This window comes from Nomascus leucogenys, chromosome 6 (assembly GCF_006542625.1).
Source record: "Nomascus leucogenys isolate Asia chromosome 6, Asia_NLE_v1, whole genome shotgun sequence".
Classification (NCBI taxonomy): domain Eukaryota; kingdom Metazoa; phylum Chordata; class Mammalia; order Primates; family Hylobatidae; genus Nomascus; species Nomascus leucogenys.
This window is the reverse complement of record NC_044386.1, coordinates 109,623,983-109,649,075: the sequence shown is the minus strand read 5'-3', so window position 1 is coordinate 109,649,075 and position 25,093 is coordinate 109,623,983. Positions and strand designations below refer to the sequence as shown.

General features: G+C 58.0%; 2 protein-coding genes across 4 annotated transcripts; both read right to left on the bottom strand.

Moving 5' to 3' along the window:
- Window positions 1-1,619: 1,619 nt before the first annotated feature.
- Window positions 1,620-13,504, bottom strand: FES (FES proto-oncogene, tyrosine kinase). Of its 3 annotated transcripts, none has more exons than XR_004030601.1 (19): window positions 13,372-13,504; window positions 12,652-12,873; window positions 12,326-12,499; window positions 10,859-10,955; window positions 10,546-10,729; window positions 7,931-8,068; window positions 7,738-7,857; window positions 7,419-7,541; window positions 7,103-7,289; window positions 6,897-6,980; window positions 6,186-6,395; window positions 5,701-5,823; window positions 5,267-5,320; window positions 4,568-4,686; window positions 4,198-4,292; window positions 3,978-4,120; window positions 3,581-3,738; window positions 3,334-3,456; window positions 1,620-1,980 (listed from the first exon to the last, which is right to left on the bottom strand). XR_004030601.1 is itself a non-coding variant. In XM_012507273.2 (19 exons), the coding sequence occupies exons 2-19, from the start codon at window positions 12,862-12,864 to the stop codon at window positions 1,838-1,840; spliced, it is 2,469 nt and encodes an 822-aa protein (XP_012362727.2). In that variant the 5' UTR covers window positions 12,865-12,873; window positions 13,372-13,504; the 3' UTR covers window positions 1,620-1,837. The 3 variants fall into 3 exon arrangements, 2 of the variants coding, with proteins under 2 accessions (XP_012362727.2, XP_030670894.1); XM_012507273.2 differs by having other exon boundaries at window positions 3,978-4,101; XM_030815034.1 differs by having other exon boundaries at window positions 3,978-4,101; window positions 12,652-12,915; window positions 13,372-13,427.
- Window positions 13,505-14,446: 942 nt separating this feature from the next.
- Window positions 14,447-22,647, bottom strand: FURIN (furin, paired basic amino acid cleaving enzyme). Its single transcript, XM_012507120.2, has 15 exons — window positions 21,996-22,647; window positions 21,552-21,650; window positions 21,348-21,443; window positions 20,881-21,009; window positions 20,694-20,770; window positions 20,292-20,380; window positions 19,614-19,786; window positions 18,947-19,159; window positions 18,379-18,479; window positions 18,149-18,252; window positions 17,939-18,056; window positions 17,650-17,829; window positions 17,108-17,232; window positions 16,884-16,994; window positions 14,447-16,637 (listed from the first exon to the last, which is right to left on the bottom strand). Exons 1-15 carry the CDS (start codon window positions 22,170-22,172, stop codon window positions 16,045-16,047), a joined length of 2,385 nt encoding a protein of 794 aa, XP_012362574.2. The 5' UTR covers window positions 22,173-22,647; the 3' UTR covers window positions 14,447-16,044.
- Between the last annotated feature and the right edge of the window lie 2,446 nt (window positions 22,648-25,093).

The following is a 25,093-nucleotide window of genomic DNA, read 5'->3' as shown; positions in this document are numbered from 1 at the left end:
CATTTTCCTCTTAGCTGTTTTTTCCCTAGCGGTTGCAATGGGAGTGGTGGCGTGCAGAGACCTACCATATCCTACCTAGCAGAAGTTTTTCAGTTCTGCTTTCTACCATTTCCATTGGAGGTATTATTTCACTTCCTAGTATTTTCATTTAATTACATGACAACACAACTTCCTCTTGTTTGAACAAGTTATAGGGCTCTCATCTCTTTCAAAATAGATTTTTGCTTGTTTTGTTTTGTTTTTTTGAGACAGAATTTTGTTCTTTGCTCTTGTTGCCCAGGCTGGAGTGCAATGGCGCGGTCTCGGCTCACTGCAACCTCCGTCTCCCCGGTTCAAGTAATTCTCCCGCCTCAGCCTCCAGAGTAGCTGGGATTACAGGTGCACACCACCACGCCTGGCTAATTTTTTTGTATTTTTAGCAGAGACGGAGTTTCACTATGTTGGCTAGACTGGTCTCGAGCTCCTGACCTCAGGTGATCCACCTGCCTCAGCCTTCCAAAGTGCTGGGATTATAGGTGTGAGCCACTGCGCCCGGCCGATGTTAACTATTTCCTGAACTTTCTTGAGGGATGGCCATTTTACTTCAAGGTTCTCATTGCCCTGTTCTTCTGTATTACAAATGTTTCCCACTTTGTTTTTTAGTTATGTTCACACTTCCTTATCTTCTCAAACTTCGCTTTTGGTGATGTTAATATTTCAGATGACTTTTTAGTTTCACTGGGACTTAGGGGAGGAGGTGAAGGCTCCCCAGTCTGCCATCTTATTCCTCAATAAATTCATCTTGAGAAACAACTCCCTCAAAAGCATTTACTTCCTCATCACCTACATCAGTCTTCTATGAGTGGAACTCTCTTCTCGTCTCCTCCTGAATTTTATGTGAGTGTTGTACGCATCCATAGTGTCAGCTACTCTCTAATATTCATAAGCCATTGATTCACACATCTATTGCCAGCCTTCACCTCCATCTGGGCTTCCAGACCCTATTCATCTACATTTAAATTAATTATTATTTTTATTTACTTATTTTTGAGACAGGGCCTCGCTTTGTTGCCCATGCTGGAATGCAGTGGTGTGATCCCAGCTCACTGCAGCCTCAACCTCCGAGGCTCAATTGATCCTCCTACCTCAGCCTTCTGAGTAGCTAGGACTATAGGTGTGTGCCACCATGCCTGGCTAATTTTCTTGTTTTTTTTGTTTTTTTTTTTTTTTGTAGAGACAGAGTTTTGCCACGTTGCCCAGGCTGGTCTCAAACTAGGCTCAAGCGATCCACATGCCTTGGCCTCCCAAGTACCTGGGACTACAGGTGTCTACCACCACACCTGGCTTCACCCACACTTTTATCTCCAATAAAATACAACATCTCTAAACTCAACATCCTCCTCGAAGCTCTGATCCTCTTCCTATAATCCTATTTCAGGGGATGACACCGCCATCTGGCCATCGCCTGTGTATCATCCTGATCTCTCCCCTCCTTCCCCATGTCTCACATTCAGCTGCTACTAAATCATGTCAGCTCTGCCCCATGCATACTGCCTGTCCTCCTCCTTCCCCACGGCCACCATACCTGCACTCGTGCCTTCTGAGACCTGCCTTCCGGAGGAGCGCACATGCCAGGAGTGTTCAGGGGGCACAAGTGGTTTTATTGTTTCTGCCCGGAAGAGGAAGCCCTGGCAGCAGCAGGGACACAGAGAAGACACAGCGCTGCATCCTGCCGGCAGTGTGGATGCTGGTGGCGGGAGTCCAGGACTGTGAATAGCTGTCAGCATATGAGCTGGAGCCGCTGAGGAGCTGCACCTAGGCCTGCAGAGGCCACCAGCTTGAGAAGGGGGTCCCAGCCTCACCGATGCCGCTTTCGGATGCTCTGCAGCTCCTGGTAGATGGTGCTGAAGCTGGGCCGCTGCCCAGGCTCATAGGCCCAGCACTGCTCCATGAGCCTGAACACGGCATCAGGACACAGCTCTGGGCAGGGCAGACGGCCCCCTGTAAGGAGAGGCACAGCACACCAGGCATGAGGAGGGAGTTTGAGGGTCCTCGGCAGACTCTGAGGGATACCATGAGCCACTGGAGCTGCTTAAGATGCACTGTTCTGAAGGATGCACTGTTCTCCACCAAGGGCCCAAAGGACAAAGAGGCCTGGCTTCTGATCCCAATCCCACCACGTGCTAGTTGTGTGTCCTCTGCCAGCCTGTTTATCCATCTGAGAAAGGGACATATTAATCCCTACCACACATGTAGTGATGAGCAAATGAAAGAACATGTGACCTAGCACAGAACAGGTGCTCACTCAGTAGTAGCTACAGGGATATTCTATTTTTTTTTTTGGGGGGGGGTTGGGGTCTTGCCCTGTCACCCACGCTGGAATGCAGTGGTGCGATCTCAGCTCACTGCAACCTCCACCTCCCAGGTTGAAGCAATTCTTGTGCCTCACCCTCCCAAGTAGCTAGGATTACAGGCTTGTGCCACCACACCTGATTAATTTTTTGTATTTTTAGTAGAGACAGGGTTTTTCCATGTTGGCCAGGCTAGTCTCAAACTCCGAGACTCAAGTGATCCACCTTCCTCAGCCTCCCAAAATGTTGAAATTACAGGCGTGAGCCACTGCGCCCAGGTTTTTTTCTTTTTCGAGTCAAGGTCTCTCTCTGTCACTCAGTTTGGAGTGCAGTGGCATGATCTCAGCTCACTGCAACCTCCGCCTCCCAGGCTCCAGTGATCCTCCCACCTCAGCCTCCCAAGTAGCAGGGACTACAGGCACATGTCACCACACCCAGCTAATTATTGTATTTTTTGTTTCGTTTTTTGTTTTTTTTGAGATGGAGTTTCACTCGTCACCCAGGCTGGAGTGCAGTGGCACAATCTCGACTCACTGCAGCCTCTGCCTCCTGGGTTCAAGCAATTCTCCCACCTCAGCCTCCCAAGTAGCTGGGATTACAGGCATGTGCCACCACGCCTGGCTAATTTTTGTATTTTTAGTAGAGACGGGGTTTCACCATGTTGGTCTGGCTGGTCTCAAACTCCTGACCACAGGTGATCCACCTGCCTTGGCCTCCCAAAGTGCTGGGATTACAGGTGTGAGCCACTGTGCCCAGCCTATTTTTGTATTTTTTTGTACAGATGGAGTTTCACTGTGTTGTCCAGGCTGATCTCGAACTCCTAGGCTCAAGTGATCCACCCAGCTCAGCCTCCCAAAGTGCTAGGATGACAGGCGTGAGCCACTGGCCAGGTTATTCTTATTCTGCCTGGTGGGAAGGTTGGCATTAAGGGAGTTAGAAGAGTCCGGCTGGAGCATCTGGAAGAGGGTGCAGCCTGAGGCTGCTGTCATCACGGGGTGCTTACCCTTCTCCACGAACTCCCGTGTCTGCTGATTGCTGAGGTTGGGATAGGGGGAGGCCCCCAGGCTGAAGGTCTCCCAGAGCAAGATGCCAAAGCTCCACACGTCGCTTTCGGAGGAGTAGCGGCCTGCAGAGGAGGCGAGGAGGTGAGGCAGCGTGAGTGGACCCTCCCTGGGGCCAGGGTGCGGCAGGTGGCAGGACCCAGGCCTGGCCTCTGGCCATGCAGTCCAGGGTGGACAGGGACTAGGTACCGTAGTTAAGGGCCTCAGGTGCGGTCCACTTCACAGGGACTTGTCTGAGGCCCCCTGAGGCTGCATAGACCCCATCAGCTTCCTCTCGGGACATCCCAAAGTCACTGATCTTCAGGACATTCTTCTCTGTCACCAGGCAGTTCCGAGCAGCCAGGTCCCTGGGTGAGACAGGGCAGGGGCTCATTTGGCCAACAGTCGCCTGCCCGGCCCTGGCTGAACACTCTAGAAAAGCCACAGACAAAAGTTGCTCCCAGCCCTGGGCACCCCTGTCTACCAGAGAGGCCAACTCCCCCTCTGGAGCTGATGCCTGATGGTCCAGTGGGGGGCCCTAGGGGTATAGGTACCTCTTGACTCTGGTCGGGGGTGTTGGCAGGGCCTGTGGCCACCACCCACTCACCGGTGGATGCAGCACTTGCTCTCCAGGTACTCCATGCCAGCAGCTGCATCGCCCACCATCTGCAGCAGAGTCTTCACCCGCAGGCGGGCCCCCTCCGTGCGGAGGAAGGTCAGGAAGTCGCCCCCTGCAGGTGGGGAGGACCCCTGCTGAGCCTCCTGAGGTAAGGGTGCCGCCTGGCCAGGCTGCGCGCCCTACCTGGAGCTCAGCGCCCCGCGCTCACCCTGCACAAGCTCCATGACGATGTAGATGGGCTGCTTCTGGGTGCAGACACCAATGAGACGCACGATGTTGGGGTGGCTGTACTGCTTCAGGATCCTGGAGGGCACTGCTGCTCAGGCTCCACGTGGCCGGGCCCGCCTCCCCAGGGTCCCCCGGGGATGATGCAAGAAGAGCTTGGCCTCCGAGGCCAGCAGACCCAGACGTGTGACCTGGGGCAGCCTCTACCCTTCAGCACTATAAGGGGGTACTACCCACAATGGGGGGGCCTCGAGGATTAAACGCCACCACGGAGGTCAAGCACTTTACACTGTGCCATGCAGTGTAACCTCTGTGTATGCGAGACCCGTGGTGATCATTAGTTTATCACCCACCTCGCTTCCTGTAGAAACTTGGCCTTGAGGTCAGGTGGGAGCGTCTCTCGACAAGACTTCACCGCCACCAGGGTGTTGTCGGCTCGCAGGCGTCCGCTGAACACTTCGCCAAAGTTCCCCTGAAACGGTCTTGGGCTCCTACCATGGCCTTCCCAGTCCCACAGTTCTCTTCTCTGCTCCCTACCCATTCTTCACTCAGCCCCCGTGCTCGGACCCCTCACCCAGGCTCTCTGGGAGTTTGCCCCTCGCTGGGGAACCTAGAGAGCACACGGGGCAGGCAGGGAAAGTTGCCTCCGATGTGCCACCCTCCCTGAGAGAAGTGACATGGAAATCCAAAAATCACTCTCCCTTGGGTTTGAAAAGCATTCTGATTTTTAGTAAAGTGACTTCTTCCCTAAACAGGTATCTTATGGCTTACAGTAACAGGGTGTCTCCCTGCGTGCACACAAGAGCTCGAGGGGGGCGGCCTGGGTGGGGGTGATGAGGTCAGGGTGCCGGCAAAGCTGTCTGCTGGGAGTTTTCAGGGTAGGTACTGTCCCGTTTCCTGGAGGACGGTGTGTGGTGGGGGCTGGGCAGGCAGTCGGGGTACAAGTGGGGAATCAGATGGGGCAGGGAGGTCTCTGGGTGGTAGGGCAGGGGGCCCAGGCGCGACTCGGGAGAAGCCGCCAGCGACAAGGAGGCCAGCAGAGGCGCACTCACCCGTCCAATCTGCTCACCCAACACCAGGTCCTCATGGTTCAGCACCCACTTGTCCTGGGGAAGAGAGGAGTCAGGGGATCAGAAGTCTGAAGAAAAGGGGTGCTTGGCCCTTAGAAGGGCTATGTCCTCCATTTCTTGGTACCTCCATATGTGACTAGGGGTGGGACCACATGGGGAGCACGCTGAGATGACTACGGGGTCCAGGCAGGTGCCCTGACCAGGTAAGCACCCACCTGGTGTGTATAGCCCATGGCATAGCAGTGGCCCTGACATTCCAAACCTAGAGCGAGGCTGGCCCTGAGGTCACTCACTCTGCATCTTGTATGTAGACGGAGGGCCTGGAAAGCCCTTTCTGCCCAGACGCTGGGTGGGCCTGACCCACACTCCCCAAGCCCTGCCACAGGTGGCATGGGCCAGGCTGGGTGCAGGCTCACCTTGGGCACAGCCCTGTGCAGGACGACACCACTCTTCTTGGTGAGGGGCTGCTGGGTGCTCAGTAGGTGGTCGATGAGCAACGGAATGCTGGGAAAGCCTTCCCCTTCCAGTCGGTACAGGTTCTGCAGGGCAGGGGACCCGGGGTCAGCAGCCTCCATTCTAAGAGGGCCTGAGCCCTGGGAGGGGGAAAGGGAGAGCAGCAGGGGAGAAAGGGCCTGCCCAGGACCAGGGGCAGAGAGACCTCCAGAAAAGATGCCATCTGATGGCACATGACATCCTGCTGCCCCACCAGCGGAGGACTCACACTTAAGCCTCTATTTTGTTGCAGGGACTGGGTGGTCTCTGTGGCCCCTTCCAGCCAGCCCTGCTAGGGAGGCATCCAAGACCTGGCAGCTACCCCCTACCCTGAAAGGCCATTCCCCTTGGGGAAGGGAAGGGAGGGGAAGAGTGAGGCCTGGAAGACTCGGGTCCCAGCCCCACTCACGTCCAAGGACTGGATGATGAAGTGCCGGGTCAGACCATCCCACAGCACCGACAGCACGTACTCCTGCTTGCCCTGGCTCTCCCGCACCAGGAAGTCCCCCGAGTGCACCAGCAGCTCAGCCACCTCGGCCCTCGGGATGGCCCCGTGGTACCACAGCTGCTCATGTAGGGGCTTCTGCACCTCCGGAACGAGCTGCAGCGGTGGGGGGAGCTGGGCAAGGGAGGATTGAGGAGGAGTCACTCAACCACCTTGTTGAAGAGGCCGTGGGGGCAGCCAGGGGTCTCTCTCTCCCCACTATATGCCCTCAGGCCTCACAACCATGGAGTGGCATGCAGAGCCGTCCACAGGCCCCTGGAGTGGGCACTGGACTGGCCCAGGCTCACGCTGGGCAGAGCTGGGAAGGGGGAAGCCCAGGCAGGAAGATCCCAAACCAAGCTGGTGCCTCCTCCTCCAGGCCACAGGCCCCCAACCATTCCTGAAGCAGGGAGAGCCATGGAACAGTCGAGGTTGCTGGTCCCTTTAGCACACTGGGGCGATGGAAAGGGAGGGGTCACAGGGGTGGCAGGGTCTGGGAACATCTGCAGCCTGGAATCCCAGGGAAGAGAGGAACTTCCCAATGCAAGCAGCCTGGGCAGAGCCTCCTTTCTAGGACATCCCAGTGATTAAACTCTAAACACAACAGTAGGGGGGCCCAGGCTGGGTGCCACTCACCGAGAACTTAGGGCGGAAGATTCCTGAGATGTGGCTCTTAAGGATCTCCAGCGTGGGCGTCCTTCCCCCCTCTCGCTCCTGCTCCTGAGGCCAGGGACAGACGTCAGCGGGTGGCCAGGCTTAGGGAGGGGGAGGGCGAAAATGAGGAGCGCAGCCCCAGGTGGGCAGGCCGGTGGCGGGCAGCGGCCGCAGATGGGGCAGCTCACCGAGGACGACGTGGAGTGGCGGTCATCCTGCAGGAGCAGCACGGCCGGGGGCTCGCCGGCGCCCAGCTGCTCCAGCTTGGTCTGCAGCAAGTCCTGCTGGGCCTGCAGCTTGGCCTGGCTGCACAGCGCTACCTGCAGCCCCTGCAGTGCTTCTTGCAGCACCTGCCTCTTGCCCAGCAGCTGCACCCTGCAGGCAGGGGTGGGTGGGAGGGTGGGTGAGAAAGAGGGCTCGGTCTGCGGCGGGTAGCCGGCAGCAGGTAGGGTAGGTAGGAGGGAGGGAGGCCCAGGAGGCTGCTGCAGGCAGGGGCCCACTCACCGCCCCCGGGGGTGGGTGTTCTCCTCTTCATTCCGGAGCTCCTGTTGCAGCTGTGTAACCATCTCCTGCCGCCTGAACACCATCTCGGTGGCCACAGCCAGCTCATCTGTCACCGAGGTCAGCCTGCACCCAAGAGAAGGGAAGCATTAGAACTGAGCCCTCCTCAACCCACGTCCAGTGCACCCCTGTAGAGCCAAGCAAGCCCGGCCACCTGGTGACAGCTCTGTGTGGACAATCTCCACGACCTAGCCCTGCCTACATAAACACCCGTGGTCTGCTGGGAGCCCCGCCGCGGCCCAGGTGCAAAGCCACCACCCACGTGTGCTGCACGCTCTCCACAGTCAGCTCGTTCAGCTGGAGCTCCCCAGGCTCCAGCGGTTCACCCTCCTCAAGCAGTGACTCATCGAATGTGACGCAGGGTGGGACGTCAGGTGCGGACCTGTGGGGGACAGCGCCCCGTCAGTGGACAGGCCAGCAGCCCTGGGCCCAGCAAGAGCAAGGACGGGGCTTACCCATAGTGTCGCAGGAAGCCTTGGTACTCAGCCTCAGGCTGGATGCGGGCAGCAGCTGCAGCCATCTCCCGGTGAATGGCCACCACCTCATCCTGCACCAGGCTGCTAATCTCCAGGTATTCCTGCAGGATCTCCTTCCTGCCCCCGAGATGGGATCCCCAGTCAGGGGAGCCTCAGGCTGTGCAAGGCTGGGCAGTTCAGGCCTAGGACCCTGGGTTTGGAGTCAGGGCTGGGGTTGACCCCTGCCTCACTTCGAGCTAGCCATGCCACCCTAGGCAAATTATTTAATCTCTCCCTAATCTTCTATTTCCTGGTATGTATAAGAGGGACACTGGCAGTTGTAATAAGGATCCAGTGGGCCAGGCACAGTGGCTCACGCCTGTAATACCAACACTGGGAGGTCGAGGTAGGTGGATTGCCTGAGGTCAGTTCGAGACCAGCCTGGCTAACATGGTGAAACCCCGTCTCTACTGAAAAAGCAAATACAAAAATTAGCCAGGCATGGTGGCACATGCCTGTAGTCCCAGCTACTTGGCTACTTGGGAGGCTGAGGCAGGAGAATCACTTGAACCCGGAAGGTGGGGGTTGCAGTGAGCCAAGATCGCACCACCACACTCCAGCCTGGGCGACAGTGAGACACCGTCTCAAAAAAAAGGATCCAGTTGAGATCCTGTGTGCAGAGTGTCTACTGTACAGGGAGTGCTCAGTAAACATGAGCTACGGTCATCCCTGCCCTGGGCAGCCAGCTCTGCACATCCACTACCATATAAGCCATCAACATGCTGCCCACCCCCATTCATATCTCCCAGCCCAGGCACCTCCCCTGGGCCCTAACCTCATGTACTCACTCACCTACTCAAAATGTCCCATTGGCTAGCTCTAAGACACCCCAACCTCTCTAGTTGAAAACTGAGGCCAGGCACGGTGGCTCATGCCTCCCAGCACTTTGGGAGGCCGAGGCGGGTAGATCATGAGGTCAAAAGATCGAGACCAGCCTGACCAACATGGCAAAACCCCATCTCTACTAAAAATACAAAAACTAGCTGGACATGGTGGCACGCGCCTGTAGTCCCAGCTACTCGGGAGGCTGAGGCAGGAGAATCGCTTGAGCCTGGGAGGTGGAGGTTGCAGTGAGCCAAGATCGCACCACTGCACTCCAGCCTGGCGAAAGAGTGAGACTACATCTCTAAATAAATAAATAAATAAATAAATAAATAAATAAATAAATGAACTGCTACTCTTGTCTCCTAAACCTGTTCCTCCCACAGCCTTCCCTACATAAGTTAACAGCTACTCCATCTTCCAGCTGCTCCAGGCCAAATCCCCAGAGTTACCCCTGACTCCTCTATTTCACACTCCACTTCCAATCCATAGGGAAATCCCACCGGCTCCACCTTCAAAACAGCCCAGGACCTGACCGCTCCTCACCTCCATTGCTACCTCCCCGTCCTAGTGGCCAAAAGCTTGGATCTGGATTACTGCAAGAGCCTGCTCTCTGGCCTCCCAGCTTCGGTCCTTGCCCCCTGAAGTCTATTCACAGCATAGCAGCCAGAGTGGCCTTATTAAAACAGAGGTCAGGGCTGGGCGTGGTGGCTCACGCCTGTAATCCCAGCACTTTGGGAGGCAGAGGCAGGCAGATCGCTTTGGGCCCAGGAGTTAGAGACTAGCCTGGGCAACATGGTGAAACCCCATCTCTACTAAAAATACAAAAATTAGCTGGGTGTGGTGGCGCATGCCCCTAGTTCCAGCTACTTGGGAGGCTGAGGCAGGAGAATTGCTTGAGCCTGGGAGGTGGAGGTTGCAGTAAGCCGAGATCATGCCACTGCACTGCAGCCTGGGCGGCAGAACAAGACTCTGACTCAAAAAAAATTAAAACAAAATGAAACAAAAAAACAGAGGTCAGATCATGCCATTCTTGTTCACCCAGAGCCAAAGTCCTCACCATGGCCCTGCTGGACCCTCTATCACCCAGTAGCCCTTGACGCCTGACTCCTCCAGCCTCGTGTATGACTCTCCCCCTCCCTCACTCTCAGAGGCACCACTGGTTCCTGGCTATTAGTCCCCGGTACTCTCCTACCTCAAGGCCTGTGTAATCGCTATCCTGCTTTCTGGAATGGTCTTTCTCCAAATAGCCCCATGATTCACTCCCGTACCCCTCTCAGGGGCCTCTTTGAATGTCACCTCTCAAGAGGCTTTCCCAGATCACTCTATGGACAACTGTCACCTCCTCCCTTGCCTCCGTGCTCCCAGGTCCCGATCCACTTCTCTTGCTTTATTTTTCTCCATGGCTCTTAGTGATCCTCACATCCTCACTCCACTAACACGAAAGATCCCTGAGGACAGATGTTTTTGTCTACCATTGTTCTCTGTTATAATCCAGAGCCCAGAACAGTGCTCAATGAATGTAATAAAACCCTGGAATAATGGGACCCTGGAATAGGGTAATTCAGAGGTCAGTTGCCTGTTTCCGATCCTTGGCCCAGGTCCCATTCTCATGTGGTTACATGGCCAGCACTTTCCCAGCAATGGATTTTCTGGGTCCTGCCTCTGGGCCAGATGGCTGGGCTTAGGGCTGCTCAAGGGTGGGGGGCCAGGGGACAGGGCTGCGGGCTTACAGGATGCAAGCCATCTCCTCGTGCAGGTCCTGCAGTGACCGCAGCAGGCCGGGCAGCAGGAGCTGGTGGTGGTGCTGGTGGTGTAGCTGTGCAGCCCGCACGCTCAGCACATAGCGGTTGTGGTGAGCAAAGAGCTTCCACAGGCTGCGCACATACTTGTCCTTGGCCTTGTCACGGTCCTTGTCTGCCAGATGGGAGGCAAGTGGTATAGATGACAGCATGGAGGCCCGGGCAGCCCCCACTCTCGGGGTACCCAAGGACAGGTCAGCACTGGCTTCGGATTCCCTCCCTGCCAGCAAGGGAAGCCACGAACCTTTGCTGGCCTCCTGGTACTTGCGCTTGGCTTGGGCACTGTCCCGTGCCAGAACTCGGTACTGGCTCTTCAGCTTCTCAATGTCCTGGCTGTGGGTCTAGGGAGAGAGGAGAGGCCAGTGTGGGGAAGCAGGTCCCCAGTTGTGGGAGATTCTTGCCTGGGGTGAAGCCCTGGAAAGGTCCTGTCGTCAGGCAAGGAGCACCTGGAGACTTCTGGGAAAGCTGGCTGCTGACGTGAGAGTCAAAGATCAGAGCGCCTGTTAAAGACAGGCCCCTTGCGGGGGAAGAGGTAGACTACAGGCTACAGTGGTCCCTCCTTGGACTGAGAGTGGTAGCCTGGTGGCAGGCAGGGCCAGTTGCAGGTGTGTGCGGCCCGTGCAGTCACATGGGGCTCCACATGTAAAAGGGCTCTGTGCTTGGTTTTATGCTCCGTTATTGCCACCTCGAAATTCTTAACAATCTTTTAACAAAGACCCCCACGATTTCACTTTGCACTGGGTCCTGCAAATTACGTTCTTGGCAGTTGGAATAGTTGACAGCCAGAGATCAGTGTTCTCGTTCCAGTTCTCCTATTTCTGTGCTGGGATATGTTGGCCAAGCGCCCAACCTCAGTTTCCCCATCTGTAACTGAGCTAAATTCCTCGACTAGATCAGTCTTTTCCTTAAAGGGCCAGAGAGTAAATAAATATTTTAGGCTTGTAGGCCATACAGTCTCTGTCACAATTACTCAACTCTGTCATTGTAGCCACAGACAATATGAAAACAAAGGGGCATAGCTGTGTTCCAGCAAAACCATAAAAATGGGCCCAGCCTTGAATTAGATGATCTTTTGGGGAGAGGAATGGGGCCAGGGTGGCCACCAGGGGCCGCTGTGGGTCCATGGCAAGGCTGGGCTCTGCACTTGAGGAAGGGGTGTGGTGCAGGGAGGGTGAAGGAGACACTGAATGGGGGCACTAGGCTCCCAGATAAATAGCTCCAAATCACACAGCCTCTAGACTGAGGAGCTGGGTGGGATTCAAACCTAGGCAGGCTGACTTCACGGCCCGAGTCCTTGACCTTCAGGGGGTCATGCTGCTGCACAGTCTCTGGGCCCCTGAGAGGAGGCTGCCTAAGTCGAAGGCAAACAGACTGACCCTCATTCCTCTCCCTGATTCTCAGAACCCAGAGCCAGATGGCACAGTGTGGAGGCGAGTACCGATTCTGAGCTTCTCCCAGGCACATGACCGGTCACCCATCCTTACATTCCCAGCACTTTGCCCAGGCACAGAAAAAGCACAGAGAGGCCTTGCTGCGAGCCAGCCCAGCGTAGGGGAGGAGGAGAGGAAGCTGCATCAAGGTTACAGCAAGCCAGGCCTGGGGTCAGGGACTTCCACTTCCCCAGTGAATCCAGGGCCTCTTGTGCAAAACAACTCCTTCGAGGCTCAAAATTTAGACAGAAATGACCGAAGCCCCAGTGCTGCCCGCTCACCTTGGTGAGCTCCTGCTGCAGCTGCTGCCACTGCTCGCTGTAGGTCTTGCGAAGCTGCTGCCGTTCCCGAATGAGCAGGCTCAACTTGCTCAGGGGCCCTGAGTTCAGATCCTCTGCGTGCTGCCGCAGCAACCGGCTCAGGCCCTCAGTTTGGCTGGTGATCTCGGCCCAGGACTATATACACAGATGGGGGAGGCACGGAGAGGGGCACAATGGCTCCCAAGACTTGGCCTACCAGATCTCCAGCCACTGCCCCAGAGGGCCCCCAGGAGAGAAAGGAGAAGGCAGATACAGCCAGCACCCACCAGAGTCCCATAGAGACCCACCTGGCTGATGGGGCTGTCAGGGCTGATGCCCCGGCTCTGGGCCCCACTGTCCTGCAGGGACATGTGGTGAAGCAGTCCTGCATACTCCCTGTCACTCTTGACCCGCTGGGCCATCCACTTTCTCATGCCCTCCAGTAGACGAAGCTCGGCCTCCTGCATCTGCTGCAGGACCCCGTGGCCCTGGGGGCTGCACAGCTCAGAAGAGAAGCCCATTGTGCTGTCCTGGGGACAGAAAGGGGGCCATCCCTGGAGGCAAGGCAGCAGCTGGAGATGGAGGCATGGGACGAGGAGGCTGGGGACTGTAGGGTCAGGATGGGCTGCAGACAGGGAGGATGTGGGGTCCTGCCTCGCTCACACGCAGCCATGGGTACCCAGCAGCAGCCTGGCCTGGGGACTGGCCCTCATTACTTCCTTAGCGTCAGGGTCTCCTCCCCCGTTCGGGAACAGGAGCCAACCTGGAGCCCTGGAGCCTCCCTCCCCAGGCCCTTCCACCCACCAGCCCTTACAGGGACACCCTTGCCCAGGTCCTTAACAGGCCAAGCCTGCCCCAGCTGAAGCCTCAGGCGGCCACAGCCTGAGCCCTGCCCCTGCGGCCATCCCCTCCCTTCCGCGGCCCCTACCCCCACCTGGGTGGGTCTCTGGCCCTCGGAACGCTTGCTCTGGCCCTGCCTGCCGCGCCCCCACTCCCACCGCTCCTCCAGGCCCCGGGGCTAGAGTTACCCGCGCGGGCAGCTGCTCCTGGGACGGCCTCGGACCGACTCAGGCCCGGTGCCGACCCTGGCCAGTTCCTGATTCCGCGCTTCCTCCTCCCGCGGTTTCAGTTGGCCCAGGCCCCGGGGCGGGCCTGTGGAGGGGAAGGGGCGGGCGGGACCGGCCCGACGGCTCCGACGCCTGCCAGCTCCCCTGCTCCGCGCTGGGCCGCAGCCTCTAGCCGGCCGCACGGCCACGGAAACGGAAGGGAGGAGGGGGCCGGGAAAGAATGGCCCAGCCGAGAGCCGCCTGCGGCCCGCAGCCCCCAGGGCCCGGCAGCGCCCCGGGAACACCGGGAAGGGGCGCAAGGTGGGGGTCAGGAGGGGGAGCCCAGGGCGAGGCCCCAGGCAGATGCTGGGCCCAGGGAAGCCCAGGGTGTCCGCGGGTACTGAGGGGAGGGGCGCAGTCCTAGCACCAGGCCAGGGCCACCGCAGAAGAGGAAGAGGGAACCCTGGTCCCAGCCCTCCCCACCTCACGGAATTCCCTAAGGAGAGGCTCAGGCGCCAGCTTCCATTTGAATAAAATTTCCGAGTAAATATCCCGAACAGAGGCTGCTTCTCGGGGACAGATCCTGGTGGCTTTGTCCCCATCCTCCTACCCTCAGGCAGGGGCTTCCTGTCCCAAGGGAGACCTGGGGCAATCAAGGGGCAGGGGTTGGGGAGCAGAGAGGTGTGGAGTTTTCCATTTGGGACTCAGGCTCCCCACAGCAAGTCATCTTGATTTAGTCAGGCCCCCACCTTAGGTCTCAGCCCTATAGCCTGTGGCGGCCAGGTCACTTCAGCCCAGGAAGACACAATAGGCCCAGTTCTTCACACTGCTGGAAACCAGGACTTTGGGAGTGAAGTGCTCAGCTCCTGAGGACCAGAGGTCACCAACCCCACCCCAGGGGGCCCCACTAGGGGCTGGCACATCCTCCCGCCCCTTGGAGGACTTTGGCCTTCTGACTTGGGCCCACATCCAGGCAGGCAAGCCACTGTGTAGGCCTAACTGGCCGCCTATCCTCAGCTGCGATGCAGGAGCAACGGTACCACACTGGAGACTTGGCCTGGTTTGCATAGTCTGCACGTTTAATCACTTTAAAACCTCTAACATCATCTCGTGTCCATTAAATAGAACCAACAATGCTGGGCCTGTTTAAATTACAAGAAAAAAATCACTGTGCACCAACCCAGTATCTTACAAAACCAGCCGGGCTGGCCACGAGGGTAGGAGGATGGGAGAGGAGGGGGCACCCCTGGGCAGGTGGCTGGGTACCAGGAATGGCTAGGGGAGACAAAGAAAAGGGGGCTCCCAGACGGGAGGGGACTGATTGTCCTAATGGGAGGGATGCAAAAGGCACGTCAGAAGAGGAGGTTTGAGGGGGCGTGACAGGTCAGTGCTTTCTCCACCAGGGCACAGTGTTGGAGGGGGCTCAATGCCACCACCTGCCCACCCCTGGCACTTGGAGAGCCAGTGACCTATGAGCCCCCGGCATGGTGAGCCCCACTTGAAACACAGATGTCAGCCTGCCCCTCCCACCAGGACCCCCTTTCCTTGAGCCCGCCTGGCTGGCCCGCCTCTTCAGGACTTGGGGCTCAACTATTCCTCACTCCTCAGCAACATGCTGCAGCCCCCACACCTCAGGGCCAGGGCAGCCAGGGAGGAGCAGGGCGGACGGTGGGTGTGAGAAGGTGGGTAGTCCAGCTGCTACCCCCATTAAAAATACAAAAACAAATCATCAGCATCTAAAGTGAAATAATCACAAAGTGAAAATATATCCTCAAACAGCCCCTGAGATCCCCACAGGGGAAAGCAGCATCGGGTGGGAGGCCAGAGAGGCCGGCTGGGCCACCGCCCCTCCCCACCACCCACCCAGGGGCTCCAGGTCTGTGAGTGCCAACAGCCCAGGCAGCCCGGGCTCAGAAAACAGGGACTTGGGCCCTGACGGGAGAGGCGGGTGCAAGAGAGGGGAGGGTGGTCAGGACACCAGCACAGCGTTCAGCCAGAGCTTCAGCCTTGGCTGCACCAGCCTGGTGGCCAGTGGTGGTGGAGGCACGGAGCACAGGGGTGGGTCATGGGACACAGGCCACAGGCCACATGCCACGTGCACACCTGGAGGCACCTGCCTTGCCTTGGTCCCTTCCTATGATGGCTGCTGCCGCCAAGACTCACCAGAGCTGGAGGACAGGGTGGAAGGTGCAGAAGCCCTTAGAGAGGTGGCCTCCTCCCTCAGATACCTCCTAGGCCAGCCCCCGACTGCCTGGATGGGACCATTATTGCTTTAGAGGGACAGGGAAGGGCAAGAGCTGCGGCCTGGGTCAGGAATCCCAACAAGCAAGGGCTGCCCCTCTTCACTCCGCAGGAACTCTGGCTGGGGCTGGGGCTGGGGCTGGGGCTGGGGCCGGGGCAAGCTGCCCTAAAGGTTTCACTCCTTTCTCCACATGGAGGGGGTGCTGAGGGTGGGGTACGGCCCTCCCCACGCCCCAGCTGGTCCTGGGCCCACCTCAGGTGGCCAGGTGGGCCCGAGGGTAGGATGGGAAGCAGTCTCCACCCCTCTTGCCTCCCAGCTGGGGTCCAAACCCAGTCCCAAGATAAAAAAATACTTTGGTGAATTAAAAAGTGCCCAAGGAGGGGATTGGCTTGAGGGGGTGGGCAGTGGGCTCATCAGAGGGCGCTCTGGTCTTTGATAAAGGCGGTCCTCTCGCCCCGGCCCTCGTCCTCTTCTGAGTCAGACGGGCACTCCTCCTGCCAGGCTTCAGGGGGCAGCCCCTTGTAGGAGATGAGGCCACGGTCCATGGTGTACACCTTCACCCCCCGGAAGCTAAAGCCAGAGCGCAGCTGCAGGACCAGGAAGACAGTGACGAAGACCAGCACGATGAAGGCGCAGCTGAGGCCGGCCACCACCTCAGGCAGGTGTGAGGGCAGCAGCCCTGCCCGCAGCCGCGGCCCCGCCTCCACGTCCGGGGGCAGCCGGGGTGGCTGCTGCTGCAGCGGGGACTCTCGGCTGCTCTGGCTTTGCCGGGAGCAAGTCTGCTCCACAGGGTCCAAGGAGGCGTGGCTGGGGCAGCTGAGGCAGTCTGTCGGGGCCGGACCCTGGCATGTGGCACATGAGGCATGGCAGGGGGCGCAGACGCTGGCCCGGATGGTCTCCACGTCATTCTCGGTGCTATAGTGCGTGTCGAGGACTTGGGGGGCGAAGCCTGGAGGGCAGTGCTGGACACAGCTCTTCTGGTGCAGGGAGAAGCCTTCCTCGCACACTGCCGGCGTGGGAGAGAGGGTAAGTGTGTTGTCAGCTAAACAGACTGTAGCCCCAGGACCATAGCAGCCCCAAGCCAAGTCACCACATCCCCAGGATCCTCCAGCCCCAGGACTGTGGTCATCCCAAGAGCCCCAGGGGCTCTAGGTCTCTTGAGACTTTTTTCTCTTAGAGCTGGGCTTCAGGACAGGCACCCGCCTTACCCCCAGACTCAGGCCCCCAAAACCCAACAGCACCCACTACTGACCCACACAGGCCTGACTGGACGTGAGGGTCTTGCAGCCACTGCTTTCTGGAGGTACGGGCAGCCCCTCAGGGGCGGTGCCATAGAGTACGAGGGTGAACTTGGTCAGCGTCCCTGTTCCAGAGCGGGGAGGAGGCAAGAGTTGGACAGTGCTGGCACCACACCCAGCGCCCTAGATCCTGCCAGCCTTCCACCTCATACCCCTACCCCTTAAGTGCCCCCAGTACCATAGTTGTTGGCTTCGCTGGTGTTTTCAATCTCTAGGACCCACTCGCCAGAGGGATCCTCATCCCAGGAGTGAGTTGTCATGAAGGCCCAGTCATTAAACCCATCTGCGGAGTAGTCATGTGGCCTGGGGAGGGGAGTGCACACAGCCCTGAGGCCTCTGGGGGACCCCAAGCCAGGGACATCTAACCCACAGCACACAGGCCGCATACCCTTCCCCCACGCAGACCAACCCCATGGGGCCAGAAGTGCCTGCTGGCTTGGCTGTTTCTCAGTGAGCCAGACGTGCTCAACTGGGGGATTCTAGAAAGGTACACGGGCACCGCACAAGGTGGGGCACACTACTGACATTAAATGGGTGCAAGCCAGGGATTCCTGCAACATGGGACAGTCCCACAGGACAAAACTGTCCCTCCCAAAATGCCAAGAGTGCCCCACTGAGTAGCACTCAGTGCCCCCTGGGCCGTGTGAGCGAGCAAAGGCAAGCACGCGGGCTGTGAGAGGAGGCGGCGCTGGGCAGGGCGGGCAGGGACAGAGCAAGCACCTGGCTGCCAGCAGGGTGGAGCGGGTGCCCATGGGGCTGACCAGGTGGATGGCCAGGTCGCCACGGCGATTATAGGACAGGGTGAGCCGCGCCTGAGCGTGCTCCAGCCGAATGATGTGGTTGGGCTCGCCCAGGCACGCGGTCACAGTCTTCCGCACCTCGAGCCGTTTCCCGATGTCTCTGTGCAGGAGAGCACCATGATGGTCAGCCTGGCCCAGAGGGACCAGCGGGCACCCCCTGCGACTCTCAGGCCCCACTGGCCCCCTCCCAGCCTGGGTCCAGCCCTCACTTGGGCTCGGTGAGGATGTCGATGATGCACTTCCGCTGGGGGGCCACTGTGGTCCAATTCTGGGCCAGGGCCACCATGGCGCCCGCGTCCAAAAGCCCATAGCCATATGAGTGGCTCACTGTGGGGACAGGGAAGGTGGGGTCAGCCGTGAGGCACAGAGTGCCTTCCACCTAACTCCACATCCAGCCTGCCGGGCCAGGCTGCCCTCACCTTTCCGGCCCACACCATTGGTGGCCCAGTCGTTGGCGTTGAGGTGGGCTGGCTTCGAGGTCTGTACCACCAGGTGCTGCATGTCCCGCCATGTGAGGTTCTTACTGCAAAGAAGGAAGGGGGAGGCTGGGGATCAGTCTTTTTTGGGAGCAGCTCTCCAGCTGCCCTAACAGCTGCCCTACAGAGAGTGCTGGTAGGGACAGGGTCGCCCCTGGCCCCCACCCACTTACTTGGCCTCCAGGGTGAGAGCAATGATGCCGGCTGCTAAGGGGGCAGAGGCTGATGTGCCCGTGTGAGACTCCGTGCACTTCTGCCGCAAGTCAGTTGTCACCTGCCAGGAAGATAATCATATTGGGGCCTGTGATGGGTGGAGGTGGCTAGAGGAGCCACCTGCCTACCCTCCCTCTGCATACAGGCCCTGGGCACCACAGATGGTACGGGGAGCCAGGGCCAAGAACCCTGGGTCCCAACTGCTGCCTTGCTAACTTGCTGTGGACAGGCTAATAACGAGCCCCTCCTGGGCCTCATTTTCCAAAGGAATAAGGGGGTTCAACTAGAGGTTGGAGACGAATAAGAACAATGTATGTTTTTAGGGAGAGTCTAGGCTTTTCAAAGGCTTCAGAGATGGCTCCATGGCCTCCAAGAACCTAGAGAGCCCCGGAGTTCATATTCCATGATGCCTGAGCCACTATCACCCAGCCACATGGGGGTGGAGGCAGACAGCCTCCAAAAGAGGGTGCTGGACAGAGCCAGCCAGCAGCCCCATTTCCCCAGCCCCCACCCCCAGGTAAGACTCACGATTTGCTTCTCATTCTGGTTGCCACTGCTGTAGGTCGTGGCCAGTGTGGACGAGCAGGCCTCGCTGTACCACGGCACGTTGCCAAACTGCGTGGCGCTGCTGATGGACAGCGTGTAGATACTGTTGGTGTAGCCGTCGCAGTTGCAGCTGTCATGTTCCCGGCCCCCGTTCCCCGAGGCCCAGACAAAGATGGAGCCCAGCCCCCCTCGGCCCTGTGGACAGAGTGGGCTGGGGTCATTCAAGATTGGGACTTGAGGGAGGGCTGGCAGGAGGACACTGCTGGAGAACTGGGAAGGCCGGAGCCTCATTCTCTGGGAACTTCCAGTCCCCTGTGAGATCCCTGGTGGATCAAGTACGTATCCAAATATGTCTATCTAGGCACACAAAAAATCAGACCAGGAGGCCAAGGCGGGAGGATCGCTTGAGGCCAGGAGTTTGAGACCAGCCTGGGTAACATAGCAAGACCTCATTTCTAAAAAAAATTTGTTTTTTAATTAGCCAAGTGCAAGTGGTATATGCACTTTACTTTTCCTCTGTCCCTTAATGTTTCAATAAACATGCTTTGTGTAAAGTTAAACATGAGAATAAATAAACCAAAAAACACAAGATAGCTACGGAAGACAGCACCCAGCCTGCCCCCAGGGGCTGGACAGATCCCCACCTCACCTGGCTAACCCCACGGAAGAAGGCCTCCTCGGCGAGGCGGGCTGGCCCATCCACCGTCTTGCCATCATCCTCGGGGCCCCAGCTGGCACTGTAGATGTGGATGTGGTTGGGGTTCAGGCCCAGCGAGCGTGCCTCCACTGCATCTGTCACCTCGCCATCCAGCATGCGCACCCCTGGCCATGAAGAGGGGGCACGAAGAGGGATGCTGCATGGGTCCCGCTGTCAGGGCCCCCCCACCCCAAGGAGCACAGCCAGCCCTGCACCCCAGGGGATGAGCAGGGGAGGGTGGAGGCTGATGCTGGGAAACCCTGAACCCCCAACTACCTGTTTGCCTCTGCCTTCCAAAGACAAGACCCAGAGAAGGAAAAAGAGAACACCTCCTGCCCCCAACCACACATTCTGGACTAGAAAGAGTCTCTGGTTCCCAAAAGAGCCTGGTCATCAAGGACCTGCCACGTGAGGACTCACAATGGGTCGTGAGGATTTCAGGAGACTCCTGCTAGGAAACCCTCACTCCACAGGGGTCCAGGTCTTTCAGTCTTTGACCCTTGGAGAACCCTCCATGGAACAGCCACGTGATCGAAGGATCCACAGTGAGAAAGTGGCAGGCATTGGCCAGATGGGAAGCGGGCAGGGAAAAATCCCACTGAAGACAGGGTGGCCCAGGCCCACACTCACCTCCAATGCGGGCGTTGTAGGCCACACCTACACCACAGACACCGTTGTTGGCCACCGCAGCCACTTCCCCCGCACACCGTGTGCCATGCCTGCCAGGGCCAAGCACGTAGCATGAGTAGGACAAATGGGGTGAACAGGGCCTGGCAGATGTGGCCTGAGGAGCACGAGGGATCCACACATCCGACACCCATCATCCCCTGAGTGCCCAGCCCATCTCCCACACTCCACTGGGCCTGTGGCCATCTCCACTCTGACCAAGCCCTCCCTCAGAGCCCCAGGTGGGCCAGGATTGTGGAAAAAGCCTCAGCCTTTTAGGCAGGGCACATCTCACCCAGGCTCAGCCCTGTTCCTTAGTGGAAGAAAGGAGAAGACAGGCAGAGGCCGCGGCCTGCCACTTCTTACCTGTTGTCATTCATCTGTGTGTACCGAGGCTGGGGGTCAGGGTCCTGGTCATTGACATCAAAACTGGCCCCAGGATCCTAAGAAGGATTTGGCCACCATCAGGAGAAGGCTGACCTCACTGATAGAACATGACAGCCCCTAGACACACCTCACCAGGGATCATGACCTCCCTCCCCCGCTTCCTCACATAATTGCCTGCCAAGTCCGGGTGGTTCTTCTCGATGCCATCGTCCAGAATGGAGACCACGATGCCGTGCCCTGTGTAGCCCTGCGCCCAGGCCTCCTTCACATTCAGGTCCCGCTGAGTGACACCAGACTGTGGAGACACCCACCCCATCACTTATGAGACATGATTGGTTTTGTGAGGCTAGGGGCATCTTGAAGAATCCCCTTGCCACCCTAAAACCTCCTCCTGTACCATCCCTGCTCCTGAAAGGCCGCCACTGGCTGTCTGGACTCCATGGGAATGTAGAGGACTGTGGGAGGGCCACCCCCAGGCCTGCTTATTAGGATGGGCCAGGGAGAGACTGCCCAGCAGGAGGAAAGGAAAAGAATCAGAGGAGGCCTCAAAGTCAGCCTCCTCCATCCAAGAGCTCATAGTGGGTGGATGGTGCATCTGGGGAGGAGGTCCCAGTAGCCAAGAAGGCCGCGTACCAGATACCACTGCTGAGGAAACTTGGGGTCTGTGGGCTCCTGGTACACGTCCCGTTTAGTCCGTCGCTTTGCCACCTGCTGTTCCAGCCACTGTACCTGCGGGGGAGTGAGGGAGAGATGGTGTGGGTGGAGCAGGAGGCGAGAGGGGCTCCTGAGAGCAGGAGGAGGAGGGTGGTAGCAGGAGGGGGCTGGGGCCACACTCACTTGAGGCTCCCTCTGCAGCCGGCTGTGCCGCGGGCGGTGAGGCGACAGGGACCGCTTCGTCACTCCTCGATGCCAGAAGTGGTAATAGTCCCCGAAGATCTGCAATAGAGCAGGGAGACTGAGCTGGGCTTTCCATCTGTCAGTCCCCGGGGAGGCGGGGGACGGGGGTGGACAGCGGCTTCATGGGAGGCTCTCCACGGTCGGGGGTGCGGGGCATCTGCTCCCTGTCCGGGACCCAGCAACATGCAGAGGCCATGAGGACTCACTCTCACTGGGATATGCTGCTTGCCTGAACCACCTGTGCTTTGCTCACGGCCACCCAGCACATGCCGGCTACCCAGATGCCCCTGAGCAAACAAGGCCAACAGTTCCTGCTCCCCAGTGCCAGAATCCCTGTCTTCTCTGCTCCCACCCGCTGGCAGTGTCCTGTGAGGGAACACCTACCTGGCCCAGGTTGAGGAACCCATGCTTCCGTGCCACGCTGTTGGCCACCGTTGGGCCTCCAGGGATGCGCACAGCCCACGTGTTGGTGAAGACCCTGTGGCCCTGAGCATGAGCTGCTAGCAGGACCAAGGTTCCTGTTGCTGCTACCACCCATAGCAACCAGGGCCTCAGCTCCATGGGGGGGACAGGTGGCTGGGACCCTGGAGCGCCCGTCTCCTTGGCCTGGTCACAGGGCCTCGGCTCCCAGGTGCCTGCTCACTGCCTGTGGCCCGGGGCTGACTGGTGGGGGCATGGGGCCGAGACGGGCAGGGCTCGGGAGGGTGAGGAGTGCCGACTGTGAGAGAAACAAGAGGGGAAAAGGGGAGAGAGGGTCAGTTCCTCCCCTGCCATGCACTAAAGCTGCCCTGCCCACCCCAAGTTTCAATTAGGGCCTGAAATGAGATCTGGAGGAGAAGGGTAAAAAAATTAGTCTGCCCCAGAAGAAATCTAGCCCCCAAGGCCAGCCAGATAGATGGACAGATGGATGCCCTCACAGTCCCCCCCAATCCTTTCTCCATGCAAGAATATAAGAAGTGTAACAGAAGGGCCGGGCATGGTGGCTCACTTCTGTCATCCAGCACTTTGGGAGGCTGAGGCGGGTGGATCACCTGAGGTCAAGAGTTCGAGGCCAGCCTGGCCAACATGGTGCAACCTCGTCTCTACTAAAAATACAAACATTAGCCCGGTGTGGTGGCGGGTGCTCATAGTGCCAGCGACTTGGGAGGCTGAGGCACGAGAATTGCTTGAGCCCAGGAGGTGGAGGTTGCAGTGAGCCAAGATCGCGCCACTGCCCTCCAGTCTGTGCAACAGAACGAGACTCTCTCTCAAAAAAAAAAAAAAGTGTAACAGAAGAAGCAGGATGAAGACTATCAAGCCCTGAGTCACTCAAAATCAGAAACAGCAAATGAATATTCACCATGATCAAGGTAAAAAAGATGCATTATAGAGCAGTATGTACACATAATCCCATTTTATTTTTTAAAAACTATTTATACATGTATATTTATACAAACTAAAACAAAATCTGGAAGGACACACGCTAAAAAATGTTAACAGTGGTTCTCTCAAGATGGTGAGAATTACAAGTAATTGTTATTTTCTTCTTTGTGTCACTGTATTCTCCAAATCACCTAGGTATATTTTACATAGGAATAAGATGTTGGCTTTTCAAGGTTTTTAAATGAATGGCATCTATACAACTCACTAGGGTTTCCTAGTTCAGCAAAGCAGATTCAGCCATAGGGAGTTATTTGCAAAGCCCCACAGCTCCTAGGAAGAAAATGGGTGACCCTAAATGGGATGGTGCTTTTAGGGGCCATGTCCTGAAGGGGTGCGGGGGTGGAGATCACAGAGGCTTCACCTCCCTCTATGGCTGAGATGGCCGCTATCAGCAAAGTCAGGGGCCCAGGCTCGTTTTTACAGTTTCCTGGGGAACGCTGGGGCCGCCAAGCCCTGCCCTGCCTGGGCCTGGAGGCCCCCAGCTGCCCCCTTGCTTGCTCCACGCCCACCAGCCTTGCGTAATCCGAGCCCAGAAAGCCAGGGCAAACACTGGCTGCTGAGCCAGGAGCGCCAAGGTGAGGCTGAATCAATAGCCCGAGTGTTGTTTTTCCTCCTTCAGCAAACAGATGGCGGGACCTCTCTGCCCAGGGCCACATAACTGTCCCCACATAGGGCCCCTGACTAGCCAGAAGCCAAGGCCCTGGAGGAAGGCGGGAAGCTAGGGGAGGTCCCAGCAGTGCTGCTGGGGGTATCCCCAACAGTGCCAAGCTCCCTGAGCAGCGGCAGGGCCCTGGATGCCCTTACCACTTCCATAGCCAAGGCCACTCTTTGCCAGATACCAAAAGGAAGACATCCCAGCTCACGTAGGCCCTGGGGAGCTAGAGAGGCAGGCTCACCACAGAGAACTCCTCGCTTCTCCAGAGGCTGCCCTTAGACACAACCGGCCTCCCCGACTGCTGCAGTCCCACCCTGCAGGCTGGGGGTACTCCACACACAATTCCTGGAGTATTTTCAGTTTGGACCAAAATAACCTGACAGCTGATGGCAGGAGACATCTACAATACGGCTCCTGCACATCCCTGTGGGCAGACTCCACAGGGCTCCAGGGCAGGCCTGGGAACCACAGCCCCATGGTGCTTTGGGTGGTTGGTTTGGTTGGTTCCAGAAAGCTGGCCTGATCAATGGCTGGGCAGCTCGGCGCCCCAGCCCTAGGGGATGGAGGGACCGCCCCCTGCCCCAAGTCCCTCATTTAACAGAGGATGTGGGACCCTGCGGGCAGAGCCATATAGGAACGGGGCCTCATCTCTCTCCAGTCTCTTGCTGCCACAACAGCTGCCTCTTGGGTCCAGATGTCATGCAACCACCCCCCTGCCCCCACCACCACCAACCACAGTGCTGTGAGTCCTGCTGGAGCCCCCAAATCGAGGCTGGGTTCATCTGGGTCTAGCCCAGATTCCAGCACACTGTAGATGGAGCTGCAGCTGCTTGGCGTTAAAAGTGATTAACCAACTATTTAATTACCTTGCAGCACTCGGAAAGAAAGCAGGCTTCAGGCGCAAGTGAACAGTCCCCCCAAAGAAAGAGGGCCAGCCTCCCTCTATCCAACAACCCCAGCCATGGTGAGGGGTGGGGATGGCTTCCAGAAAATGAGACCCCCACAGACGGCTCTGCCACAGCATGTGGGACAAGGGAGGATCCCCGAAAAGAGTAAGAACTGAAAACAATGAATGAATGGGTTTCTCCCCACCCCCATCCCAGACTCTGACTCACCCTCTAGTCCCAGTTTGTCTCAAACCTGGAGGCTTGCTGTATTTCTCATGATCTTGTTTCACATGGGACTCTGTTCCAGGTTGTGGCCAGAGAGCTGTGGGTGCTCTTCCTGGCTGTGTTCTTGGGCAAAGCCCTTTTCTCCAGCTCCAGAACCTCCCGACACAGAGAGCCACTCTGGGCCACTCAAATTGCGCCTTACCCCAGGACCGACTGCTGTTTCTCAGACACTGGGGGTCTGGCTCTGACACAGCCACAGAGCAGGCCACGGGAGGGCCACTCGGACACCCAAT

What these genes read in the sequence shown, in the direction of transcription:
- FES (XM_012507273.2), bottom strand. Translation starts at nt 12,864, where the DNA reads ATGGGCTTCTCTTCTGAGCTGTGCAGCCCCCAGGGCCACGGGGTCCTG. An exon ending in GTGGAGAGCGTGCAGCACAC is followed by an intron (nt 7,542 to 7,737) that starts GTGGGTGGTGGC and finishes TCTTGGGTGCAG; the next exon opens with GCTGACCTCGGTGACAGATG. An exon ending in ACGGGAGTTCGTGGAGAAGG is followed by an intron (nt 1,981 to 3,333) that starts GTAAGCACCCCG and finishes CTCTCCTTACAG; the next exon opens with GGGGCCGTCTGCCCTGCCCA.
- FURIN (XM_012507120.2), bottom strand. Translation starts at nt 22,172, where the DNA reads ATGGAGCTGAGGCCCTGGTTGCTATGGGTGGTAGCAGCAACAGGAACC. An exon ending in GGTTCCTCAACCTGGGCCAG is followed by an intron (nt 21,651 to 21,995) that starts GTAGGTGTTCCC and finishes GCTCTATTGCAG; the next exon opens with ATCTTCGGGGACTATTACCA. An exon ending in GACATCCTCACCGAGCCCAA is followed by an intron (nt 17,830 to 17,938) that starts GTGAGGGCTGGA and finishes TCTCCTGCACAG; the next exon opens with AGACATCGGGAAACGGCTCG.